This window comes from Alosa alosa, chromosome 22 (genome assembly GCF_017589495.1).
Source record: "Alosa alosa isolate M-15738 ecotype Scorff River chromosome 22, AALO_Geno_1.1, whole genome shotgun sequence".
NCBI classification, from domain to species: Eukaryota; Metazoa; Chordata; class Actinopteri; order Clupeiformes; family Clupeidae; genus Alosa; species Alosa alosa.
The window spans coordinates 23609514-23634752 of record NC_063210.1 but is presented as its reverse complement, the minus strand read 5'-3'; the positions used below and the strand labels follow the sequence as shown (position 1 = coordinate 23634752).

The 25239-nt window shown below is 40.4% G+C and overlaps 1 protein-coding gene across 2 annotated transcripts in view; it reads right to left on the bottom strand.

Annotated features, from left to right (window-relative positions):
- Positions 1 to 2233: 2233 nt before the first annotated feature.
- The window catches only part of LOC125287726 (complement factor B-like), a 60228-nt gene continuing 37222 nt past the window's right edge, over positions 2234 to 25239 (bottom strand). The window contains exons 15-18 of one of the 2 annotated variants that reach the window (XM_048233714.1): positions 4412 to 4506; positions 4141 to 4273; positions 2743 to 2792; positions 2234 to 2561 (exon numbers count right to left, since the gene is read on the bottom strand). In XM_048233714.1, coding sequence (XP_048089671.1) covers positions 2406 to 2561; positions 2743 to 2792; positions 4141 to 4273; positions 4412 to 4506 — 434 coding nt within the window. In that variant the 3' untranslated portion in view covers positions 2234 to 2405. The remainder of the gene's footprint in view (positions 2562 to 2742; positions 2793 to 4140; positions 4274 to 4411; positions 4507 to 25239) is intronic. The other variant, XM_048233716.1, reaches the window with a different exon arrangement.

Here is a 25239-nt window from a genome sequence, read left to right as displayed (position 1 = left end):
ACGTTTCACGTTGAAAGACGCCTCATGAAGATGCTCTTTTGTCTGCTTCTGACAGAAGAACCACTTATCTGTGCTGGCAGTATTTGCTGCTGAACGAGTCTCACTAGTAGGACTTGACACAGTTGCAGGTGCTGGTCCAGGTTCATAAGATGGTCTACCATTCTGAAGAATCACATGCTTAGCAGATGCTCACTGTTACAGCTGGGTTTGTTGCAGTTCCTATGCCAAACTGCTTTGTTTTGTTGCAAATCATCTGCACTATAATGCTATTGTTGGCTGATCTGTGGTAATCACCATCTCCATACTCTTCTCTCTCATGGACAAAAAACAGAAATTTGGCATATGTCTCTAGTGGATCATTAACCCGTCCACACATATCTACCTTTTGACACTGGATACATAGCCCAACATCTGTTTCTTGTGTTGCTGTAGAGCAGTGTCATCACCTATGACTAACACAAAGAAACACCTCAGCATATAACCTGTGCCCCCATTAACTATGAAAGTGTGCTTGCTCAAATGTAGTAGGCTAGAGGATCAGTTATTCTATATTCTACATTTTATTCTATATCTTGCTGCCAGTTTTCAATGACCAACTGGCACTACTAGTCTCTCACTCCCCAGCTTATTATATATTATGCATTCTATAACTGCCAGCTATCAACAGGCAACTAGTCTCTCTCTCTCTCTCTCTCTCTCTGTCACACACACACACACACGACACGCCTGTCTGTTTGTCTTTCTGATCCTTTTACCCTCTCTTTTCTTTACCCTCACATATGGAAGGCCTACAGACTTCAGCTGATGCTGATGCTATGCAAAAGTCTGTTAAACCTGATTTAACAGAGATCTCTGCACTTTGTGCTCTGAAATTCCTTTCAAATGGGTGTAATCTGGAGTAGCTGGCTGAGCAGGCTACACTCAAGCGCACTAATAAGCATGAATTGATATGTTGAGCATTTTAGGCATAATTTCTTGCTAAAGTGATCACTCATCACCCTAATAATTGTTTTATAATGTTATATTATGTATGTGGACCACTTTGGCACACTTTTTACCTATGCTACAATACCACAAAGGTTTATGGACAAAACACCAAATTTGACCTTTTATTAGGGTCACTCAAACTCAAGAATGAAAAAAATGAAGACATATTTTGTTTTACTCTTAAAGCTGCAGTTGGCAAGTCTGACAGATTGAATGAGCTTAGCCAAAATTTTTAATGTTTACAACTCTCATGCCCCTCCCCCACTACCACCAAGCACCCTCTCATCGAGTTTGTGCTCATCAGTGTGCACCAGACTGTGATTGACCGTCAGATCTCACACAGTCCTGCTCTGATTGGACCAGAAGAACCGGGAGCTGTGGATTTTTGCAAAACAAATAACAGTCGTGGAGGTAGAGGTGTGTTTTTTTTTTTCTAAAACCGGCTGATGTTGTCCTGTCGGAGTGTCGGTTTCAGTGAGTATGATCAAAGAAATCTTGGCAACTGCAGCTTTAAGTGGGTATTTGACCAACCCCCCACTACCCGACCCAGCCCCCCTCCTGTAACTCCTATTCCCATTAGTAATTAATTTCAAAGTTTGATCAGCTGAGCAATCCCGAGACTCATCTGAACTCTGATCTGCCACCACGTGCTCTGCATACACAAAGCCACAATTCAGGCCATGGTATACAGCCTTGTTTCTTAGGGATTTGTAAGAATGATCTAAGTATGTATGTGTATATAACAACAACTTTGGCCAAACAATGTTGTAAATTAAAAACACGGACTTACTAAATTATGGATACGGTAGGCTTACTTCATTTACCAGTTCTATTACTATATACTTCTTCAAACAATTATTCAATTAATAGCCAAATGGATATACAGTATACAAAACCATTGTTGGCTTTGAAATAAGATATGTTGACGAGACTAGGGGACATACCAGGCTTTTCAAAGTAGACTCTTCCCTACCGTGGAAAGGAAATGGTTGTAGAGCATGGGCCAATTAGAAAAGCGTTTATTTACTGCTCTCATGTATTATGCTTTCTGATTGGTTAACATTGGTGCATTTATCTACAGTAGCAATACACCTGGAAGATGCCTAAAGACCAATCACAGTGAAGCCAACTATGTATGTACATTATATAAAATATATTTTAATTCATTCATTTATTTTTTATAGAAGAATTGAAAAGTGTATGGCTTACTCCTGTAAATTACATGGTTCATGATGGATGCAAACAGTCAAATTCAAAATGTAATCTTTATAGTTTTTTTGCACAATGTTTTCAGGTTAGCACGATATTGAATGTGTTTTAAATACACTAAAAGCATACATTTCCTTTATATCAAATCAATTAAAAGTTAAATTGACACTGTAGACAGAAATTGTTTTGGAAAATATGAGGTCATAGTTTCAGTTTAGAAATGTTACTCCATCCTTCACGTTGTCCTTCAAGAACTGCTGTACTTGTACTTTAAAGAGGCTGATGTGATAGTCTCTGTGTGTTGCACTGGATTTTTCTGAAACCCCTGTGCAAATGTCCTGCACACCCCAACTGATAACTCCAACCTTCAGGAAGAAATGAATGAGTTAATAGCAGGGTAAAAAGGAGGCCAAATCCTCTAAATGATTTCCCCTCCACACACACACACAGACAGAGAGAGAGAGAGAGATACTCATATTCACATGTCTATGAGTTGCTGACCCAGTTTTTCTGGAACTGGAAATCATGAACAATTTTTTTTCTTACCTGAATTGAGCGGCTGTTCCTTTCAAGAAACAAAGCACCACCAGACTCTCCTGTACATAAATAAAACATTCAAAGAATGTTTTTCAAGAACTTTCGACATACTGTATTTTACTGATTTCTCAGTAAGTAGGAGTGAACGTTCGTTCGTTGATGTTCCAAAACAAATAGCATAGTCGTGTTTTATTTGCCCTTTTGTAAAATCCCATTGATTTTCTTTTGGAAGACTCATTACTCCTTGATGTTACTGTGCTACCGGAAACGGAAAGGAGGTCTGTTTATATTTGGTTGTAGTCTTTCCGCGAGACCTTCTTTTACTGTCTATGCTTCAAACTCAAATATTGAGCGGAAGTTTATATGTGGTTGTGAGGTATCTGAAAAAATAGTTCCACAATAGCAAATAACACAGATTGAAATCATACATTGCGCCGATATATTTGTTTTTAATAATCAACAAACACCGCTAACCACTCGGTGAGTTGCACAGTTTTGAAAATGAACATTAAGGGTTGTTTTAAGGGCATGTTCGTGCACGCCCATAGCCAGCCACTCTGAAACAGTCTAAGGCTATTCAAAACGAGCCAGAAAGTGGAGACAGGACCCATCGTCAAAATTTCAGTGTCCACCACTCTTGTTCATCAAAAACAAACCAGAAAAGGGACTCCGTGCTAAATACCGGAATTATCCTTTAAAGAAATGTAGACATTACAAAGATGGTCATTACAAAGAGTTATTTTGAGTTTCTCTTGTAAATTGACCTATGAGGTCAACCGCCTTAGGGAGTCTGAGTAATAACAGCCTTCTTATAATTAACTTTCTTTATCATGATAGTTCTTTTTTACGTTTATGTTATGTAATCCATTAAGAATACCCAATTTAGTCCTATAAATAATGGTAAGACTTTGTTTACGACAGATTTGTTGCTCTCGTGCTCACCTAGGATGCTTGTGTGTTAGTAACCTGGTCTGGCGTTGTGAATAAAGCTTTGTACTCTTTGTACAACAATAATACTATCCTCCAAAACCCAACTTTAGGATCAGTAGTTGCCAAATGCCAGATGGAAAAACCTTTAAGCCTAGATTTTTAGGGTTGATATATTTCTAAGCATTTAGGGTTGATATATTTCTAAGGTTCATTGGGAGAGTTTTCCAAAGTCTTAGTGCAACCATGGAAAATGTGCAGTCTCCTTTTTGTTTGAGTTGCACTAATGGTTAGATTAATTTGTTTAGATCCAGTGAAATTGCAATTTCAACGCCACGCCATGACTTTGTTCCTCTATTGAAATGGGAGAAGATTGCAAGGACTCATCACAATAATCAATATTGTCTGAAAACCTGCTTCACAAATGTTTTGTGCTTCATTTAGGAAAAAAAACATAATGCGATTAAATATTTTGCAAACCTTTACAAGCAGCATCATCAGTCTGGGGATCAATCCCCCCAGTACACAGGAATATGTCAGTCACAACGTCTGTGTATTTAGCTTTAGGGGATACACCATTAGCATTTATGGCCATTTCAAAGCAGGACTTCTTCTACAAAGCAAACCCAGAGATCTCTCAGTCACAGTGTGTAATTGTTAGAGGTAACACATTTTAGCAAGCACACAATAATTCAAGCCTCAAGTGATGACCCTGGACATTTGTGAAACATAAATGTGAACATGGACTTACCTGATGCATTCCTTGCTTGATCAAGGCATGTTTCATTTTCCTTTCTTTTGACAGAAATATTGCTTGCACATGGTCTTTATTCAACAATATCTTCTCTGTTGGAGAAAAAACATAACATGTGTAGCGTGACTTCACAATATAGATAGATAGATAGATAGATAGATACAGTGGGCATTGCTTTGATTTGGCCAGCTTCCCCGCGGTCCGCGCACGGGATCACGCGACTTTAATTTGTATTTTTCCAGTGACGCTGCAACAACCCAAACAACCGGCAGATGTCTCTTGTGGGCAGGGTGTCTCGTAAAAAGAAATGGAGCCTGGAAAACCCTACACAGACTTCACTACAGACTTTAGCAGACTGGTTTAGAAATAATTTAATAGTCAGAAATATGCCTGCCCTAATAAAGAAATATTTGGTTAACTGCGAGTGAATCCCGTTTGCAGCCGTAGAAGAAACGCAGGACAAATGAAACATTCCGGTTTTCTCCGAGTGCAACGATGATAGACAGACATAATTTGGACAAAATATAGAGCATATTAACTTCCGTTGCTCAGCCAAATGCCTTCCTGTTACGTCCTCGTATGTGTCTCTCGTATGAAAATTCCTGACACTTCCCACCTGAAGAATTAACGCAAGGCTTTGTCGGGTCTTCAGCCCCGAATGTTTAAAATGTATATAGCCCTGAATATCATTTTAAAAGTAGTCTGACAAAGCTTATTGTTTTGTGACACAGCTAAACACTGGTACCTCATAGAACGTCTCTATAACATAGCCTAGGTGGTCGCAACTCACAAAAGTAAAGCAGATAGAAAGAACTCACAAAATCTAGCCTACAACACGCAGACAGCTTCATGCGCAGGGGAGAGAGATAGATAGATAGATAGATAGATAGATAGATAGATAGATACTTTATTGATCCCCAGGGAAAATTCAAGGGAACAGGTGCGCGCACAGGTGTTTTATGATTGTTGGCTTCTGATGGTATCTTGCTAATTCACTGAAGAAAGACTTATGATTATGGATAGAAAGAACATTCTGAAAAGGAAAGGAGTAAGGCAATGAGGAGCAATGCTATGTTGCTGTATCAGCAGATGAGAAGGACCAGTGGGGTATACTACGAAGCACGTTAGACATATCTAGGCTATGTAGACATATCGAGGCTTGACAAAGCCTTGACTCAGGGGTATACGTTAAGTGATACTACGATTGCAGTTATGTGATATATTTGTCAAACTAGGCTTTCAGCTCCGATCTGTTCGCGTTCTCGGTGTTGGGATGACTTTGGCCAATCGTGTAACGTGGAGACGCACAAGACCGCCTCTATTTAAAACAATTACTTCGCATTCATGGCGATTGCTTTATCTACACTGCGGTCATTTTTGTGTCTAACCTATAACATCAAATAAATCAATTGTCATCAGTTGTTGTATGGTATGCACGTCCATAGTGGGATATTTGCACGCACAGCACTATTAAAGCGCATTTGAGATCCAAAATGTTAGTAGAGGCGGAGCTCCACCTGTAAGATATATGACAGAATCCTACACGAGTGATAACTTCGTTTTTAAGACAATTGATTGGTCAGTGTGCGGTAGATTACACGATTTGAGCTATAACTTAGCACATAACCTCCTCCCGACCAGGTTTGGTTGACAGCATAAGATACCATGGTGATATAGCGAAACTAAAACAGATTCACTTTGGTGTCACAGCATAGCCTGGCTTTGAGCGCAACATACCTCGCTAACCCACTAATCGAGATTCGTAGTACACCCCACTGAGAGTGCCACCGACGACGTGACCGCCTCATAGGCTCACAGGTTGGTGAAGGAGAAAGCTACATCTAGCTGAGCCCAGTGACTATGCTTTTGTGAGAAGGCACACCATTCATAGGCCTAAGAATATCCCTGGCAGACCTTTACAAAAAATATGATACCATGCACGCCTTTTACACCAGTGTAGGATATGGCAAAGTTTGAGAACCATTGCCTCCACTTTCTGTCGGCTAATGCGCGCTTCTGGATGGATAGGCTATATCTCGTTTTTTTTACGGCGTGATGTCAACACAAAATATCATTTCTGTTTATAAAAACAAAGGAAAGTGTTTTTCCTTTTAGTTTGGGTTAACGCATAATTAACCTTCTGAGTTACGTAAACTGTTCAGGAGTCAAACGACGGATCATGCGTAATTTAGGCGTAGTGTAGGTGACTGAAAGTGCACAAAAAGTATGCAACATAACTATACTACTATCGTTTTAACCAGCCCGTTGTCCATAGCCTGTCAAGAGAGTGGTGCCGGAACGATTTTAAGGCTATTTTGCATAGGCTACTCAATGGTGCTATTTCATACGCATTATAGCGACCCCCACTCACCGGGGTTAGGTGGAAGGTGTTAATAGATGATTGGCGTAGCCTACAGTGGACTAGGGCTGTCAAAATTGCTGTCAAAATTGCAAAAATGACGTTTGAATATCCCCTCTAAAATAAACACATGTATTCGAATATATTGGAATATCTAGGCTGTATTATTTGCATATTAAGTCAGTGACGCGCATCATGTCATCCGTTTTTAACTTTTTGGAAACTTTTGAATTAACTGAAAGAAGATAAATATTTTTCGTTAGTTTTGGAAGTTTATTTTTACGTAGCCTACAATGGCCAGTTCCGACAAAGCCGAAATTACTTTTTTTGAAACAATGAGTGAGCAGGTTTGTATGGTTATATTGCTTGACAGGGGGGATCCCAAGCAGCTTTCAGCCATAAGGCTACTTTGAGAACATTTCCTAATTCACCCGACACTGATATTCAAAATGTTGAAACTATTTCGGCATAGACTATAAGCAGTTTAATTAAATGTAATGTTAGTTGTAAACAAACGGGCTACTTGGTGAGACTTGGCCTCACAGATGCGCTCGTGCCTTAAATGGCAAGAAAAATCTTCACGATATAGGCCTATTAACTGACCGCCCGATTCACGTTGGCTGGGGGGCAGGGGGGGCCATCAGACATTTGTTCCCAAGTGTCTATGAATTGTTAATCCGGCCCTGCCCCCAACGAACGCAACTTTCCATCTCTGAGAGGACTCCTAACTCACTAAGACCTACTTACTGTAGACTGCGCAAACCACAGGGCTTTTTTTTGGGCAAGCCTGCATTCTTTTGTCCAAATTTTATATAAATCCTGCGCTAACAGTAATCCTCCTACCCCCCGCTACCACAGCTGTGGATAGTGTGGTATGCTCACGCGTTATGTCTCCTTCTTGCAAACTAGGCCTATAGCCCAACCATTTACGTCTTCAAAAAATAACTTGCCAGATATGCCTTCATATCTTTGGGTTTCATTCAGCATTTTCTTCTACATTTGCTGCCTGCTGCATCCTTTCTGTTTGTATTGTTTAGAAAACGTTTGACGTCTTGAGTTAATGCATTAAACATTGTTTGCTGGTAACCCGTCACAAATAGCCTACAGATTCTTGCGTGCGTACATTCTCTATTCTCTCCCAAATGTGCCCGTTCTATAGGCTGGCCAAGTGCGTAATTCTGCGGCATAAAGCAGATGTATTTGTTTATTGTACAGAAAAATAAAAATAACCTGTCAAGCAGTCAATTGACTACATTGCAGTGTTGTAGTCAAGTCACTATGCCTCGAGTCCGAGTCCAGGTTCGAGTCCCCAGTGTTCAAGTCCAAGTCAAGTCCAAGTCGAGTCCACTACTCATCCGAGTCAAGTCCGAGTCGAGTCACTAATGATCCACGTCGAGTCCGAGTCGAGTCCCTATTGATCAAGTCAAGTCCAAGTCCAGCACTAAAGTAAGCATAGCCTACATGTCGTTCCATTTTTTCCCATTGGAGATGAAATCCTTAAAAGCAAAACGGACAATATTCTGTCTCTATGCAGGGGTGCCATCACTTGTGTGAAAGTAGTATTGCCAAATTTCATGCCAAACATAATGTGTTGTATTTATTATATCGGAGAGAATGCCATACCATAGCCATACCATAGCCTATAGGCCTACTCATAATAAATGAGCAATCCACATCCTAATCACACAGGCCATTAAGTCATATTATGCTGTTACTGACTGCTGACAATTGTATAGACAGTGTTGTAGAAGTTCATACTTCACAAGAGCTAGATGGACGTTGGAGTAGGCCTATTTTGTAAGAGGTAGTGTGGATCATAAAAGGGCCTCCCCCGGGCATTTTTTTAAAATTCTGGCTGTTAAATAGACAAAACAATTTTAGCGCAGTTTGGGAGGGACAGAAACAGAGCAGGGCCCGTCTTGGTAGCTTCTTTCTGACTTCCCTGACGTGAACACTGGCTACCTGCAACTGCATAATGTTATCACTTCACTGACACTATGGAGACATATTTCACGCCAACAATGGAGATGAAAACTAGCTTTCGGTTAACGGGGATGCAGATCATCTGCCTAATTAATTTCTTTGCGCAACAGGCCACATTCTACGTTCATTTCAGCAAGATGAGTGAAATAAATGTTTTTTTAAGCTGCCATCGCCATAGGCTACTATTTGCTATGATATTCATCTGTTAGAAATAGAACAAGTTGCTATTTCCTTTTTTTCGTGCAATGGATTAGACTATCAAATCGCTCGTTTGAACAGCAACAGTAATCCACTTCATTCGTGGTTTTAAATATATTTGTTTCTGGCCTACCCACGAGAGGTTCAGTTTGTCAGTTTCACTTGCGCAGACACGTAGGCCTACAATGACACGCTACATGGACACTCTACTAGGCAATTTAATGTTATGCTTCTATATTTTATGACACCAAAATTAAGAAGTATGCTATATCTTGATCGGGAAAACTTTTAGTTTATTTTTCTTTCGATCCGATAATAGCCTGCTGCAAATTAACTGACAGAAGCACGGCAGGGCAAGCCCCAAATTAAAATGAATGGAAGATCGCTTCTCGCGTCAGTCAGGAAAAACACTGTTCACTAAGTCACGATACAGCAGCTGTGTGTGATGTTTAGCCTAGGTTGAGTGTAATCTTAGGTAATGTCATGTAATTTTTGAGAACTAATATTGCCTGGCAATAATACATTGACATGGCGGCGGCCATGTCTCCAGGCATTTTGGTGTTAACGTTAACGTTAGTTTGCTTTGCATGTGAACATGACGTGACTTCCGATGTATGACACGAAGCAGTAGCCTAACATTCCCTTGCACTAAAATTAGAATTACACATAATTTAGAAATTAAAATCATATAGTTAATTATAGCCTAATGACATACTACAATTATAGCTTTATGATATATCACAAAAAAAGTCCTCGACGAGTCATCGAGAGTGCGAATGCACGAGTCCGAGTCCAAGTTCGAGTCATTCATATACAAAAGTCTCTGCTGTGAGGCCAAACCCATGAACAAAGACGCATTGATATCTGCAATAGAGGTTTTTTTTGGCGAAACAAACTCCACAGCCGAACGTTGCAATAAATACATAGACCATCTGGATAAAGTCATCAACAGAGTCATAGCACTGAAGGCAGAGGCAACTGGCATGTGATCTCCCCATGGGCCAATGGATGTACAAGTTTTCTCCTGTGCCTACGATATTTAATCCAGTGTTTTGTCAAGTTGCAAAATGCTATTCGTTTTAACGATTTTTTATGATAGTAGCCTATACAAAAAGTACTTCATACTATCTTAATTGCTTTATACTCAATACTTGACCAATGGCTATTGCATCTGTCTATTGAAAGTGAGAATGTGGCAAGTGACCTACTGTATAAGCTTCATAAAATAAAATAAACAGAGCGAGATGGCAACACGAGGAGGGACGCCGAAGACGGTAGCTGCAGCGGGAGTGCTCAGCGCGGTCCGGTTGCTGCGGAGTCGGTTCCTGTCTGTCCTGGTCGACGACTCGACGGAGCGGAGTGGCGTTGGTGCAGCTTCATCTGACCCCCCTTGAACCCCGGTGCTTGGTACAGTGTAGACGGTTGAAAATGCCAGGAGTGCCGCGGTGACACGCCGCGGAAAGTGCAGCCTGAGGGTGGCTGCTGAGAGGGAGCTGGTGACGAGCGGGTCGGCCACGTGGCTGCTAGCACGCCCGAACTGGATTGCTAGCAGCGTGGCGCCCCGTTGAGTGAGCTCCTGCGGCGTGCACCCCACGTGATTTGGCGGTGCTGTCGCACTGAACTGAGTGGCGACCTCCCCTGTTGGTGTAGTGTGTGTGTGTGTGTGTATTCTTGACCTGCCCTGTGTGCATTGTGTTCTGTGTCTGTCCCTGCCCTCGTTCCCAGCTAATAAAGCTTGCTCTGAACAACTCTTGGCGTCCTGAAACCTTCAAACATTACAATATTATCAAAATCAGAATCAGCCTTCTTGGCCTGGTTTGCGTAAACTAACAAGGACCACCCCCCCTCCATGAGAAAATGAGAAAAAGCATCAGGCTTGCCTGGTGTCCCTTTAATTTATGTATTTTCTGCCTTGGGCATTTTAAAATATGGATGTATGGTGGTTAGAAGTGTAAATATCAATTAGAAACCTAAATATATTTATAATTATTAATTTGCAAACAAATAACTGGCGTCAGTGACATGAAGATCCCCGGAACTATGCTTCTACTAGCTTTCTACCACAGGTCGAGAGGTGTAGTTTTAACTACACAACTTTACGATAGTGGTTGCGAACGTTCGTTGCTACTATGGTTTTGGGAAACACTAACGTAGTGTAACGATGCATTGGACTATGTAAGTTCCACCACCAGGGGCTTGAGGGGGTGCGGCACGCCAGCCCGGGACCCGCAGGGGCCCGGTGTGAGGGCGCCCTTCCCCCACCTCCGGGTAAGGTGAGACGGCCTCTCCCACGGCACACGGCCGGAGGAGCTAAGATCATGCAAACGGTTTCTTTTCAATCATTTTCATCATGTATTAGGCTTATAGGCTTGTATTCATTCATTTCATGTATTTGGGGCAACCTATAAGCCTGTCAGGACTAGTTATGACTCACTGTTGCTGAAAAGTTTTGAAATTTACTTTGATTTAGTAGGTGTAAAATATTGAATAAAATGTTCTGCTGCATGACTGGCTTTATTTTAACTCTCATATTGAACTTTACGACGTGCAAATTTACAAAATTGGATCAACGATATTGTCTCCTACAGGCGTCAATGAGAGAACACTTACACTTACATGATTTTGGTTTCGATTTTCTAATTGGAGTCTTTGTGACAACACGTCATGATACATTTGATAATGTTTGATCGTTGTTTTGGTATGAAGCATCTTTTATGTAGCTTAATGCGCTCTAGAAAGTGAAAGTAGCCAAACCTATATGCGCTCTGTGTCTGTGCACGTCCGCAAATTGATTACGTTCCTCAAATGGAGAACACATCAATCCCATGGTATTTTTTGCCCTAAAATGCATGAAACATGCAAGTTCAAAATCCCGCCATCTCCGTTTCATATTTGCCTAGGCTACTAGCCTACAATAAATTAATTGAACGAACTCAACTGACAACATGTATATCTACTGATTCGGTCATTGAGACTACAGAATACAGAATACAGTACAACAAACTTTCCGTCTTACTGAAGTTTATTTTTGTATTCCAGGGTACAGTAGCCTAATTGCCTAATGTCTTGACAATAGTTTTTCTTACCGGCTTGCTGTTTAAACTGACTGCGCCGCTCTGCCAGGTTTATGACGTAAACTGCTACATCTCGGCTCTGGCATTGCCTAAACTCATCATGTGGGAAATCAGATTATCTGTCAATATTGGGCTTTGAAAGTAAGGGATATTTGCTCAGTAATAGTAGGCTACATTTTGTAACATTTATAGAGGAACCGAGGGGAAGTTAAATTAGAAATTAGAATCGTTGGAAATTGAAAACGCATACAAAAAAAGATTCGGGGCTTTTAAAAAGAGATTCGGGGCTTGAGCCCCCGAAGCCACCCCTTCGCTCCGCCAATGCACCACCCAGCAGTAACTTCTGTACGACGGAGTATTAGGGCCACACATGAAGAAAAAAATAGTTTTTTTGCCATGACTAGATTAAACTCGCCATGTCGACATTAAACTCGACATTTAGACAATAAAGTTGAAATATCATGTTGATTTTAATCTCGACGTGTCGACATTAAACTCAACATGTTGAGTTTAAAGTTAGTTTGGAGAGAGAACGACCGCTCGGGACGATTGAAAGGGAGGACGAATGAAACATTGCAGTTTTCTTCGAGTGCAACAATGATTAGACATGGACGAGGCCTACATCATGTGGACAAAACATAGAACATAGGCCTATTAACCTCCGTTGCAGCCAAATAGGCTACTTTCCTGTTATCACAGAGTTACAGGCGATAAATGCGATGGTCAAAAGTAAACGTCATTAGCGGTTTATTTATTTATTGTAGGCCTATTATTAAAGAGTGTTTTTCCATCTAAAGGTTCAACTTCATGCTTATGCACTAGACTAGGTATACTAAGTGCTCTCCCCAATCCCAGACTTTCACATTGCATGTTTGTTTGTAATGGATGCAAAACAGCCTATTGCTGAATGTCTATGGAGGGACGAATGAAGCCGTCCTCCCGACCAGGCAACCCCAAATGCACACATATTCCCTCACGGGATCAAAAGAGTATAGGCCTATATACTATAGGTGAGACATGAAAAAGCAGTTTTAGAAAAATGAGTTTTGCCATGTTAACCTATGGAGAGTGACGGCCTGTGGGTCATGAAGGGCAGTTATTTGGATGTACGGTGGCCTTACCCACGTAAAACAAAGTGAAATAACATTTTGTAGCCTACTATAGAAACATTATATCATTGGAAACATGTATTATTCTAGCTATATAATAGTGTATGGTATAACCGCGAGATACAGCGCTTTACGATGACGGCAATGAGTTAACAGAAGACGCAATCTACAGTAGCCTATCTGAATATCTGCAATCTATCTGAAATAACACCTATTTGAAGTAGGCCTATTATTCATGTCACATATTGTGTGTTCGTGTAGGCTACATAGCTTAAACTGTAGGCTATGTTTAAACTGTATTTCGAGTTTAATGTCGGCATGATGCGTCGAGATTAAAGTAGATATGATATTTCAACTTTATTCTCGAAATGTCGAGTTTAATGTCGACTTTAAAGTCAACATGTCGAGTGTAATCTCGCCATGGCAAAAATATTTTTTTTCTTCATGTGTGGCCCTAATACTCCGTCGTACTTCTGCATTCAGTGAGATTTGCACCGCCCTAATTTTATTTTTGACTCTTCCCGTTACCGTTGCAACCTCTGAGCGCTCATTCTCCAAGTTAAAGATCAATAAAAACCACTAGACTGCGTGGACTTGCCATGTTGTCCATAGAGAATGAGAGAGCAAAGAAAATGGACATACACAGAGCATCGTGGACGAGTTCGCGGAGCGCAAGGCTCGTCGTATGCCCTTCAAATAGTGCTGCGTATTATTGTTGTTTTATTATTAGGGGTCATGTAGCCTAATGTTTTGTTGTTGTTCTCTTGGTTACACTTCATGTAACGTTCGATGGACTTCAAAATTACATAGTTGCTCTCCGGGCGCTTGGACGCTTGTAAGACCAGCTGTTGCGGGCATGTGTAGCCTATGTTGTAAAATTATGTTATGATGAGTTTAATAAAGGGCCCGGTCATGTGCCCCGCCCCCGGCCCGGCTCTGACTTGTTCCGCCACTGGCCACCACCATAGTTCAAACTATCGTTTGGGAAACAGTTTTGTCGTACTTACATAGTTTCAACCATGTTAGTTGCTAACATAGTTGGCTTTTGGGAAACGCACCCCTGATGTCTGATGTGTGATCAGTGGAATACGGGGAGGGAAGTAGCAGTGTTTTTTTTTGCGCGTCTGCAGAAGTCAGCCAAATATGAATATAATTCTGCGGCATAAAGCAGATGTATTTGTTAAAGAATAATAAAAATGACATGTCAAGCAGTCAATTGACTACATTGCAGTCAAGAAATAGGGCAAATTAATTTACGAAACCAAAACGTGGGTCATAGTTGTCTAAGCCTCTATAGCGTAGCCTGTTAAAAACGTCGCTAGATAGTATTAAATCGCCAACAACATTGTTTTCTGCAGAAGCCTACCCAAGGCTACAGATTAATTCTGAACAGTTATTTCGTTACCACCGTGTAGTCAAGCCTTAAGCCATACCCAAGTAGCCTAAATCGAGGTAATGTTTAATTATGCATGATTTATTTTTTTATTGAATTCGTAGGCTGGGATTCCTCTCGGCAACAATTATGTTTAACGGTAGCCTCCTGCTTTTTCAGAAGGGAGGCAGATGTACAGTGGCAGAGCGACGCACAGTGGCTGAAAGTGGTACTAAAGTTTCATGCAGCTTCACAATGCGTAATGCGCGACTGAAGTGGCCATTTGAAAGCAACGCCCACTGTACTTTTTTGTGATCCCCAAGGAGAAATTCAAGAATATGAAGATGTGATAATAATTTATAATCAGAATCATAATTTAATATTAAAATATTTTTTTTCATATAACTGCTTAAATCCAGCTTGCTCCAAAACAAATAAAAATGTGCAAATGCTGCAAGGTAATGATAGACAACCAGTTAAACTTAAAATGTTTAAAAACTTAGAAGCTTAGAATTGAAGTGTGTTTTCTTAACTCATTGAGTGCCAAAAACATAATATTACGTTTTTCCTTCCCATGCGTTGAGTGCCAAAAACGTAATATTACATTTTTAGCCTTTTTTCTAATTACGAAACTAGGACACTAACACACCTTATATGTGATTTTGGGGACTCTGTGATGAATGGAAATGAAATATATGACGATCGAAAACTCATGAACACGCATCTGGACATTTTATCTGGACATTTTATCTTAAAACTGCTTTTGATGGTTGCCGCTTTGGGTTGAATCAGTGCCACATGCACGTCAGGTCAAAACCAGGCCATTTTTGTGGGTTCATCACTAGGTGGCAGTCTCGCCAGGTCTCGCTAGGTCACTTCCCAGAAACTTTACAGGCAACACTTCATATTTCATCAAAGACGTTACATCTCCATTTCTAGAAATAAAACAGGGATTTTGATGAAAACTAGCCACTGTTTAGCTTGGGATTTCTTAGGAACAGAGGCATGTAGAAATAAACGGTTTGTACCCACTGAGAGCTTAAAGTCTCACCTTTCAAACAAGCCATAGTATGTGTCCATAGCTATAACATAGAATACGCTGTGGCTCAACAATGATCAAGATTGCTGGCACTCTGGGCCAAAGCTTCCGAAAACAGCGCAGCATTCAAAGTGTTAATTAAAAGCATAAATTATTTTTGCTAGAATAACCTGTTATGATTTTGCTTAAATTTAGAGTGATTTTCTTAAACATAAAAGACAGTTTGCTTATAAAACTTAGTGTTTTGCTCAGACTTAAGGAATATTTACTTGAAATGTGTTTGCTTAGATATAAAAAGGTTGTGTTAGATTTGGAGTGTGTTATGCTAAATGAAATGTGCTTTGAACGAAATGTAAGGACAGAATGTAAGAACATAATGTACCAGCTGTAAGAAACTGTTTGTCAGCAAAAAAGATTACTGGCAACTAGAAAAACAAAAAAGCAGAACCATTACTTCATGGCAAGACAGAATACAACCAAACTGGCAACTAGAAAAAAAAAAAGGACACGAGCCTGACCAGGGGTTAAAACATGAAGGACACGCTCAGCCTGACCGAGAGGGGTATAAAAAACATGAAGGACACAACCAGCCTGAAGGGGGGTAAAAACATGGACACGTTCAGCCTGACTGAGAGGGGTATAAAAACATGAAGGACACGTTCAGCCTGACCGAGAGGGGTATAAAAAAACATGAGAGGGGTATAAAAACATGGGCACGTTCACGACTGAGAGGGGTATAAAAACATTCAGCCTGACTGAGAGGGGTATAAAAACATGAAGGACACGTTCAGCCTGACTGAGAGGGGTATAAAAACATGAAGGACACGTTCAGCCTGACTGAGAGGGGTATAAAAACATGGACACGTTCAGCCTGACTGAGAGGGGTATAAAACATGAAGGACACGTTCAGCCTGACTGAGAGGGGTATAAAAAAAACATGGACATAAAACGCTCAGCCCAGACTGAGAGGGGTATAAAAACATGGACACGTTCAGCCTGACTGAGAGGGGTATAAAAACATGGGCACGTTCAGCCTGACTGAGAGGGGTATAAAAAGAGAACAGCCCCTTCATCAGGCTTCTTCTTTTTTCTTTTTTTTTTTGGATCGAGCCGCAGAGACTTGGATACATTTTTCTTTCTTTGTATTGTTTATCTATCCTTAATAAAAGTCAAAATCCTAACCTTTGGTTAGAGGTTTGTAAAAAGACCTTCTAGCGGTTTCTTGTATTTTTCTGCCTCTCCTGTGTTGCTGAGAACCCCTGACGCCTTGCAACAGGGGCTACGCCCTAAAGACTTGACTCCACTCCGGCTGAGTAGGTGTCCGTTTGAGGGCTACTTTCTAAGACACTGTATATGGGCAAAAAATATACTGCATATGCACTGACATACACAGGAGTAGTGAACTCAGCCAGGCATTTAGGAAGGAAAGGCCTATGCTCCAGGGCAGACAAAAAAACGAATAGGCTTTGTTAGCAAATGTATTGTTTGTTAAACTAAGGTCTAGGACCCGTTGGGGTCTAACTGCACATCACACACTCAAGCAAGGATACGGAAATCTGTCTGTTAAATACAAGTGGGATAGAACTAGGGATAGAACCTAAATTGTTATAGATCTGTTGAGGTCAATTGAGGTTCTTATATGATACAAGAACTGTCATCAAAAAGAGCTTTAATTTAATTTTGACAGGACTACCATAGAAATAGGGTAGTTCATTTTCTCTCAGCCCTGGAAGGGCAGACGAACATCTGTAGTGAGTTTTTGTAGCCTGATGAGCCAGACCCACATTAAAATGTAGAGTCTGGGCACTCACCATTCGCAGTGCTCAGTCCGGACGGGGGATAATCGGTTGTCTTTCAAATTCCCTCTGCACGCTAATAGACAGCTTATGAGTCCCATCGCGTTTCCCACCAGCGGAGCTAGTTGGCTAGTTCAAACTTTTGCCAACTTAACAAAAGCTTAACTCGAGTCACACTGTTCACCAACAGCAACATCCATCTTATTTGTTTTCAAGTAGCAGGGAACTCAAGCCAAACCGTTGCAACTCTGCCATCAATCATTATGTTAAGCCCGCCTAACGACTCTATACACGATTTGATTGGCCTGATAGAAGTTAAATTTTTCGAGCTCACAAGCCAACGGAGAGTTGCTAGACTAGCCCTGGCAGCAAATGTAGCTGCCGCTAGGGTGCGTCTAGATTTCTAGGCTAGAGTTTTTGACCTCTCTCAGATCATTATGACCAAACAACTTTTGCAAATACAGCTCTGAATTTCACCATATTTTGAAGTACGAGTCAAGGGAATAGGGAACAGTGACTAAGAGATAGAAAGAGACTGAAGTAGTCCACCTTCCTTAGCCCCCAAACCCCAAATTAGGGAATTTGATTCAGATAGAGAGAGCCTCTCAATCAAGTCAACCCTCTCATACATCCTAAACCCATTGAAAAGGGGCCCTCGCATCAAAGCCCCGTAGACACCAGAGTGGACACAAAACGAAACATACGAGACGAGACAGAATGACCAAAGTTTTGAGTGTAGTCTCCCAGGGTAAATCTTGTGAGCAGTGCAATTCCAAGCTAGTCTGGTTACAGGGATTAAAGTACAAAAAAAACCCTGAGCCTGAACCGGGATGTAACGATTACAGGTATAATGGTAAACTGTGATAAAAATGTTGACGATAACAATTACCGTTTTCTTTTCAAATATCATAATTATCACGGTTGATTACTGCGGTATGGAAACCGTGTGTTTAATCCTTCCCAGCTTTATCTGAGCCTGCTTTTGACATACAGTAGGCCTGGTACAATGAAACAAAACTGGTACCATACTGATTCTGTTGTCTAATTGATGGTTTTAACTACGATTCGGATTAGGCTACACCTGATTTTAAAAGGCGGAACATTTTCACTGCAAAATGTGCACTGTATTATGTAGCCACTCTGCATCTTTTTATGTTCGCGTCCACATTAAATCCATTCCACTCACGTTATCAGGAGAATACAGTAGCCTAAAGTTTTATTTCAAACACTTTGGTCTCACTCATTGGATCTAAATAACAGAAATAGCAAACTCCAAGTTATGGTAGGGTAAGTTAAGCTATAAGCACATAGCCAATTAAACATGAAGAAAAAAGTGAATAGGACACTTTTTAAAACTATTTCAGCTTGTGTAGGCCTATCAGTGCTTTCTGAACATATTGAACACACTTTTAGAAATACCATGATAATACCGAAAACCTTGATAATTTTGGTCACTACAGTATAACCGTGAGGTTAAATTTTCATACCGTTACATCCCTAGTGGGTGGTGGGTCATCCTGTGGCCAAACCATAGGACTGCAGGACATCTTTTAACTCTGGCGTAAGTGCTGAGGTATTGGCTATATTCATATTTCTGCTCGCCAGGTGTTGCGCTTTTACTGCATTCTCCTCTTCATAAAAAAAAACGAACGAGGACATTGAGGACTTTGTTCATGTTCGTGTTGATGGCTTCATCGACATTTAAGGAAAACATGCAGTTTTTTAGCTTTTTCGAAATACGTCTTTTAAACTCTAGTGTTATACCGTGTGTGTTTAAATAGCTGGCATGCTGATTAGATATTGACAGTTTAGTCCAAACTTTTTGACTCAAGGGCCACATTGGGTTTTGAAAATTGGCCGGCGGTACACACAACAAAAAATAATGTGTGTATAGTGTATAATGTGTAATATATATATATATATATATATATATATATATATATATATATATATATATATATATATAATTTAAATGACAAATAAATTTCTTAAGAAATACTGTTCATTTGATGTTGTTTAATTCATTTATAAATGGTGCACTGTCACTTTTTAAGACTCTTTTGCCAGCTCCACTCAATAGCCTATGGCTAGTGCTGTGCCTATGGCTCGTGCCCTCTCACAGTTTATAAGTGGTCAGTAGTGGGAACTACTGTTGCCATCGTGATTTCCTTTTAAAAGTTTCTTATTTAAAAAGTAGATATCCATTATCAACAATGACAAGCCAGCTGGAACTTGCCGCGCTCTCTCCCCCTCATGCATGCACGCTCAAATGCGTTCCCAATTAACCCTTACGAGCCCGACCGTTCTAATTTCGTTACAAAAGTAAAGATGACCAATTGTTTAATATCTCAGCTGTCCAATGACTGATTTTATTTCTGAAATATTCCCCGTAATGCTGACAACATAAGCGTCAATTTGATATGATTGGTTAAGAGGTTTGTGGCGCGAAATATTTTGGATACTTGAAGATGAGTCGTGAAAAAAGGTCACTTCAGTTGGTGCATTTGACTTGGACAGCCGGACGCCGTCTGTACTTCGAGAGATTACATCGACTGATACCCACACACAGCTGGATAAACTGAGGTAAGATATATTTTAAATCAGTTCTAGTTATTGTTTAATCTTAATTTATAGTCCTAAAATCATGTTATTTGACAGTAATATGCCTTGTCATTAGCGTCAACATTATGGCATAGCGGGCCTAACGTTAGTGTGTTGGCATAAACTTATAGCTACATAACTCTGGGCTGCTTGTAATATGCTCGTTTGCTTTTGATGTCAGATATTTCCATGTAACAACTTCATTTAAAAACCTGTAAGTAGGCTATATATCATGTAAGTTTGTTTTCTAGTAAATATACTAAGCTATTTTTGACTACCATATCAAAGAATAAAACCGTGGGCTGCATGTTTATACAAGGATACGGAATAAGTTGATCGTTTTTTGTCCTGCATATAGTTACTGGAAGTGAAATGACAATGCTGTGAAATGTTTTTATTGCCATTGTCAGGTTGTCACCTCGCCAGGGCAGTTTTATTTGTAGCAAAGTTTACTTTGGGGGTAAAAAATGGCACAAACATCAGAAGAGGGGTTTAACATTTTTAAGATGGCAAGGGCTGCATAACTCCTCAAATGTAGTTAGGGAGGATACAAGGAATTGGGGGTCACACCAATAGTTAAGGAGCAAGTAAGAAGCAACAGGGTCAAGGAAAACTCCTTACCAAGGCAGTAGAAACCTTGGGCAGATCCATAAGAAAGGTGAGGGAGGATTGGAAACCAACAAACTGCAACAGGGGTCTTGGTGTGTGTGTTGGGGGGATGACAGGGGGTGTGTGTGATGGTGTGCTGTGTATGTGGCTGTGATGTGGGAGAGGGCAGTGTGCAATATGTGTGTTGGAGAAGCTTCCTCATGAGACAATGTGCTGTGTATTGGGGGGGGGGGGGGTGGACAGTGTGCTGTAAGTATGTTAGGGATGTGTGTTGGAGAAGCTTCCTGATGAAACAATGTGCTGTGTATGTAGGGGGGGGGGGGCAGTGTACTGCAAGTATGGTGAAGGGACTTACTATTGCAAGCAGAATACTGTATGTATGATGTATGTGAGTGATGAAGATGTGTGTGTGGGCGGGAGGGGAGTGTAGCAGTGACTTTGTGTGTGTGTGTAGTGTGCGTGTGGGTAGGTGGGGGCAGTGTGCTGTAAGTATGTAGAGGATGTGTGTTGGAGAAGATCCTGAAGACAATGTGCTGTGTATGTAGGGAGGGGGGGGGGGCAGTGTGCAGCAAGTAGAGGAGGCTTACTGTAGTAAGCAGTGTGCTGTATGTATGTGAGGTGATGACCGTGATGTTAATGTGTGTGTGTTTTTTGTGTGTGTGTTGGGGATGGGGGTGGGGTGGGGGGGGCAGAAAGGCTAGGCAATCAAGGACATGGGTAGATGGAGGAGAAATCAAAAATAATAAATAAAAAGTAGTTATAGAAAGTAATGAAGTGAAATCATATATTTTGTCAGAAATGTCATTATTGCATTTCATCAGTACCCAGATAGCAAAATTTGACCGGCCCACTACCTTGCCTCAGGGTTTTGTGAGTGTTGGCCCAGTTCTGGCTGGGCCTCCGGCCCAACAATGGCCCAGTTACTGATAACTGACACAAAGAATTTCCTCTGGCCCAGATGTGGCCCACACATTGCAAAATGACCCTCATTGTTTCTGTTGGCCCAGGTCTGGCCCACACACTGTAAAATGACTCTTATTGGAACTGTCGGCTGGGCCTCTGGGCCTGTACTGGCCCACACACTATAAAACTGATCTGACTGAGTGTTGGCTAAATGTCGGCTGGGTCCCCGGGCCACATGCGGCCCATTAACTACCAAAAGTACTTGAAAATAAACACAAATCCAGAACAAGCTACTTTTATTTTGACAAACACAACCTTGCAAATAAAACAAACATTTAAAAATTATACCAGCTTTTACATACATACACTTTAGAAATTAAACAAGTTAAAATATACAAGCTACTTTTATCTACAACAATCAACAATCAACAATCAACTAAAGCCCAGTCTTGCCACTCTGCAGCTGTCTTGGTAACACCTCCCTGGTAGTTATTTTGGGCAACATTGACATTGTGTGATTGTCATTGGTCAATATATCAGCATTTAACAATCACCAAGAGCAAGACGTATTTGTCTTACAGACACATACAGACCTGAAGCACAAAGGCTTGTGGACTTCCTTCACAAGAGCCTTGTGGGTGCTCCAGTTGGTTGGCCATGTTTTCAACAGCGCATGTTTCCTGCCCACTCCTGTTCTTTGCTGACATAATGGATGAGGCAAACCAAAAGCATCTAAAAATGACATCACAAAACACAGGCCTAGATGAAAGCTGATTCCTATGATTTGGCTCATCTAAACAAAAACATATTACTTATTCTATTAAATCAATGTACAACTTACCAAGAGCTCTTCAGGTCTCCTGTTTTTCCAACACAAGAAATGGTTCACACATGTATACACGGGTAGCCTTCTTCATCCAAAGGAGTGCAGGTCTCTGGTCAGTGTGGCCTGGATTCTGAGGTGTACATTTAAAAAAAGTCACAGTAACGTTAGGTTAATGGAAGTATATGTGTTCAAAATGATTACATGATCATAAACAACCCCTCAGTACAAAATACAGAACGACCTTAAATTACAGATTTTGATGAGCTTTACATGACCAGGACAGGACCCACCCTGCTACTATCTCTCTCTATCACACACACACACACACACAAACACACACACACTCTCTTAAGGCATACAGTCTCAGTCCTGCCTTCCTAGTGCCTGAAGTTTGATAGATAACGATGAAATGCCCAATTACCAATCGCTATATTCTAAGTCATGCAATACTGGTAAACTGTTAAGCTATTTCTAAAATGATTAGATCACACTTTTCTTTGAAAACCACATAATTATGCAAGTATAGCTAACGTTACAGCACTGAATGTTTTTGACAAACCACCAACACTGACGTTAACGGTAATTAGGCCTACAAAGTAGGCTAAGAAATCATAACGTTATGTTGCCGCTAGCTTCGTCATCGTCGTCAAGGGGGTTAGATTGAAACACCCATTCTTATTATGCTACTTGTTAAACTTTGTCTGCAATAATAAGCCTACGTACATTCATAATGATTTACATGCAATAACAGGTAAAGGTAAAGTTGCATGTTACTTACCACAGGAAGTGTCCAAAACGAGACAGTTTCGCGCCGTCCTGGTTTCAAACTGAACAGTTGCTCTGCTCGTGGCTCTTCCACATGTAATGGGCCGACAGTCACTTTACAGAATTGGGCCATGTACGTTTAGCGTCCGGCTGTCGCTAAATGTTTCATTTTTGCCGCCAACAGCCGCGATACTGATCATTCATACACACGTGAAGAACAATTCGGTTTGGGACAAAAAAGTTGTACGTCAGCCTATTGTGGTAAGTGATTACAACAAATACATGGGGGGTGTTGATAGGCCATAAAATATGCCAGTTTTAGGACACAGAATAATGTTTGTAATGATACCAGGTAAGCCTACGTTTAACAGTAACAAGTGTAATGAGCTATTCATTGTCGAAGGTGCATGGTGAAGTGAAATTCTTACTTTGGAAAACAAACATTTGCCGATATCATCGCCGATCATCAGAATATTGCAACAGATTCTGTGTTCTGGACTGCAGGTAACTTGTTAAGCCAGTGGTTCTCAAACTTTTATTTCATTCCCCACTTTGATCAAGGGGCATGACTGATGATAGTGATGATAACGTGTTATCCCGAGGCTTTTGCAAGTCAGCATCTTCGACGGTCTATTAAAAATATAAGTTTTCGAGTCCCAAAAATACGAGTTTTCGTCCCAAACGGAGAGCCATACTTTATTGTTTTTAACACTCACAAAAATGTAGGCATGGGGACATGATGAAGTAGGCTATCCAACTGTCGTGTGTTAAGTTATTGTGATTACGAGCCAGTGGTTTTCAAACATTATGCGTGACTCTGACATCTAACTAAATGCAACAGGCTCATATCGTCCTCGCATTCGCAAAATGAGGACCAGTGTTTTGTCAAATTGCAAACAGCTATTCATTTTAACGATTTTTTTTATGATAGTATGAAGTGCTTTTTGTATAGGCTACTATCTTAATCTTGGAATATGGGGAGGGAAGTGGCGCGTCTGCAGTCAGCCAAATATGAATGTAATTCTGCGGCATAAGGCAGATATATTTGTTTATTGTACAGAAAAATAAAAATGACATGTCAAGCAGTCAATTGACTACATTGCAGTCAAGAAGTATGGCAAATTAAGGATTCCTCTCGGTAACAATTACGTTTAAAGGTAGCCTAGCCTCCTGCTTTTTCAGAAGGGGTGGCAGTCAGGCTACTGACAGAGCGATGTACAGTGGCAGAGCGACGCACAGTGGCTGAAAGTGGTACTAAAGCTTCACGCAGCTTCACGCCTCGTAATGCACGACTGAAGTGGCCATTTGAAAGCGATGCCCACTGTATGGCCCCCGAGTGTAATAGTAAGCGACTTTGTTTTACTAGTAAACGAAATTGCTTTCAAATTTGGCATTCTGCAGAAGGGGATGTGTTTCGTGATGAGCCATAGGTCTTCTGTGTTCAACCTTCCGGTTCCCTGCCCCCCCACCCCACCCTTCTCTGTGTGAGTGTGTGTGAGTTTTGTGTGAGTTTGTGTGTGTGTGTTTTCTCCACAGGCTTGTTCTACTATGTAATCTACTTTCAAATGTTTATACCACATTGATTGTTGAGTGATATTGAAGTTGATTGTGTTCCTAGCTTTTCATAATATTATGAATACAATAATAATATTATTGTATATATGTACATAGTTTTCATATTATATATATATATATATATATATATATATATATATATATATATATATATATATATATATATTGTATCTGTTGAATCACATGTATTTTATGTCTTCCTAAATGTTCTTAAATAAATATATATTTACTTCCTGTACTACTTGTAATGTTATGTTTTTTTAAATGTCATTCTTATTGACTGTATTATTTGCTTATACAAATAAATGGTTTATTCTTATAGACCAAATAAATCTAAACCATTGTGTCTGACTTCATTATTAGTTTTTATGCATACTTTTATGTGGTTGGTGAGAAAGAGAATGTGAATTATGATAACATTCTAAATCCTGTTTCCTGCATTTCTTTACACTAATCACTAAATTTATCATAACTTTTGAAAGGTTCAGGATATTCCAATTCAGTTTTTTTGTTAAATAGCCCACAACTTAATGAACATGTCATACACTCTATATTTTTCTCTATGTGAATGAAATTAAATTTTTAAGAATTTCGGTATACATTTTGTTAGGGTGCT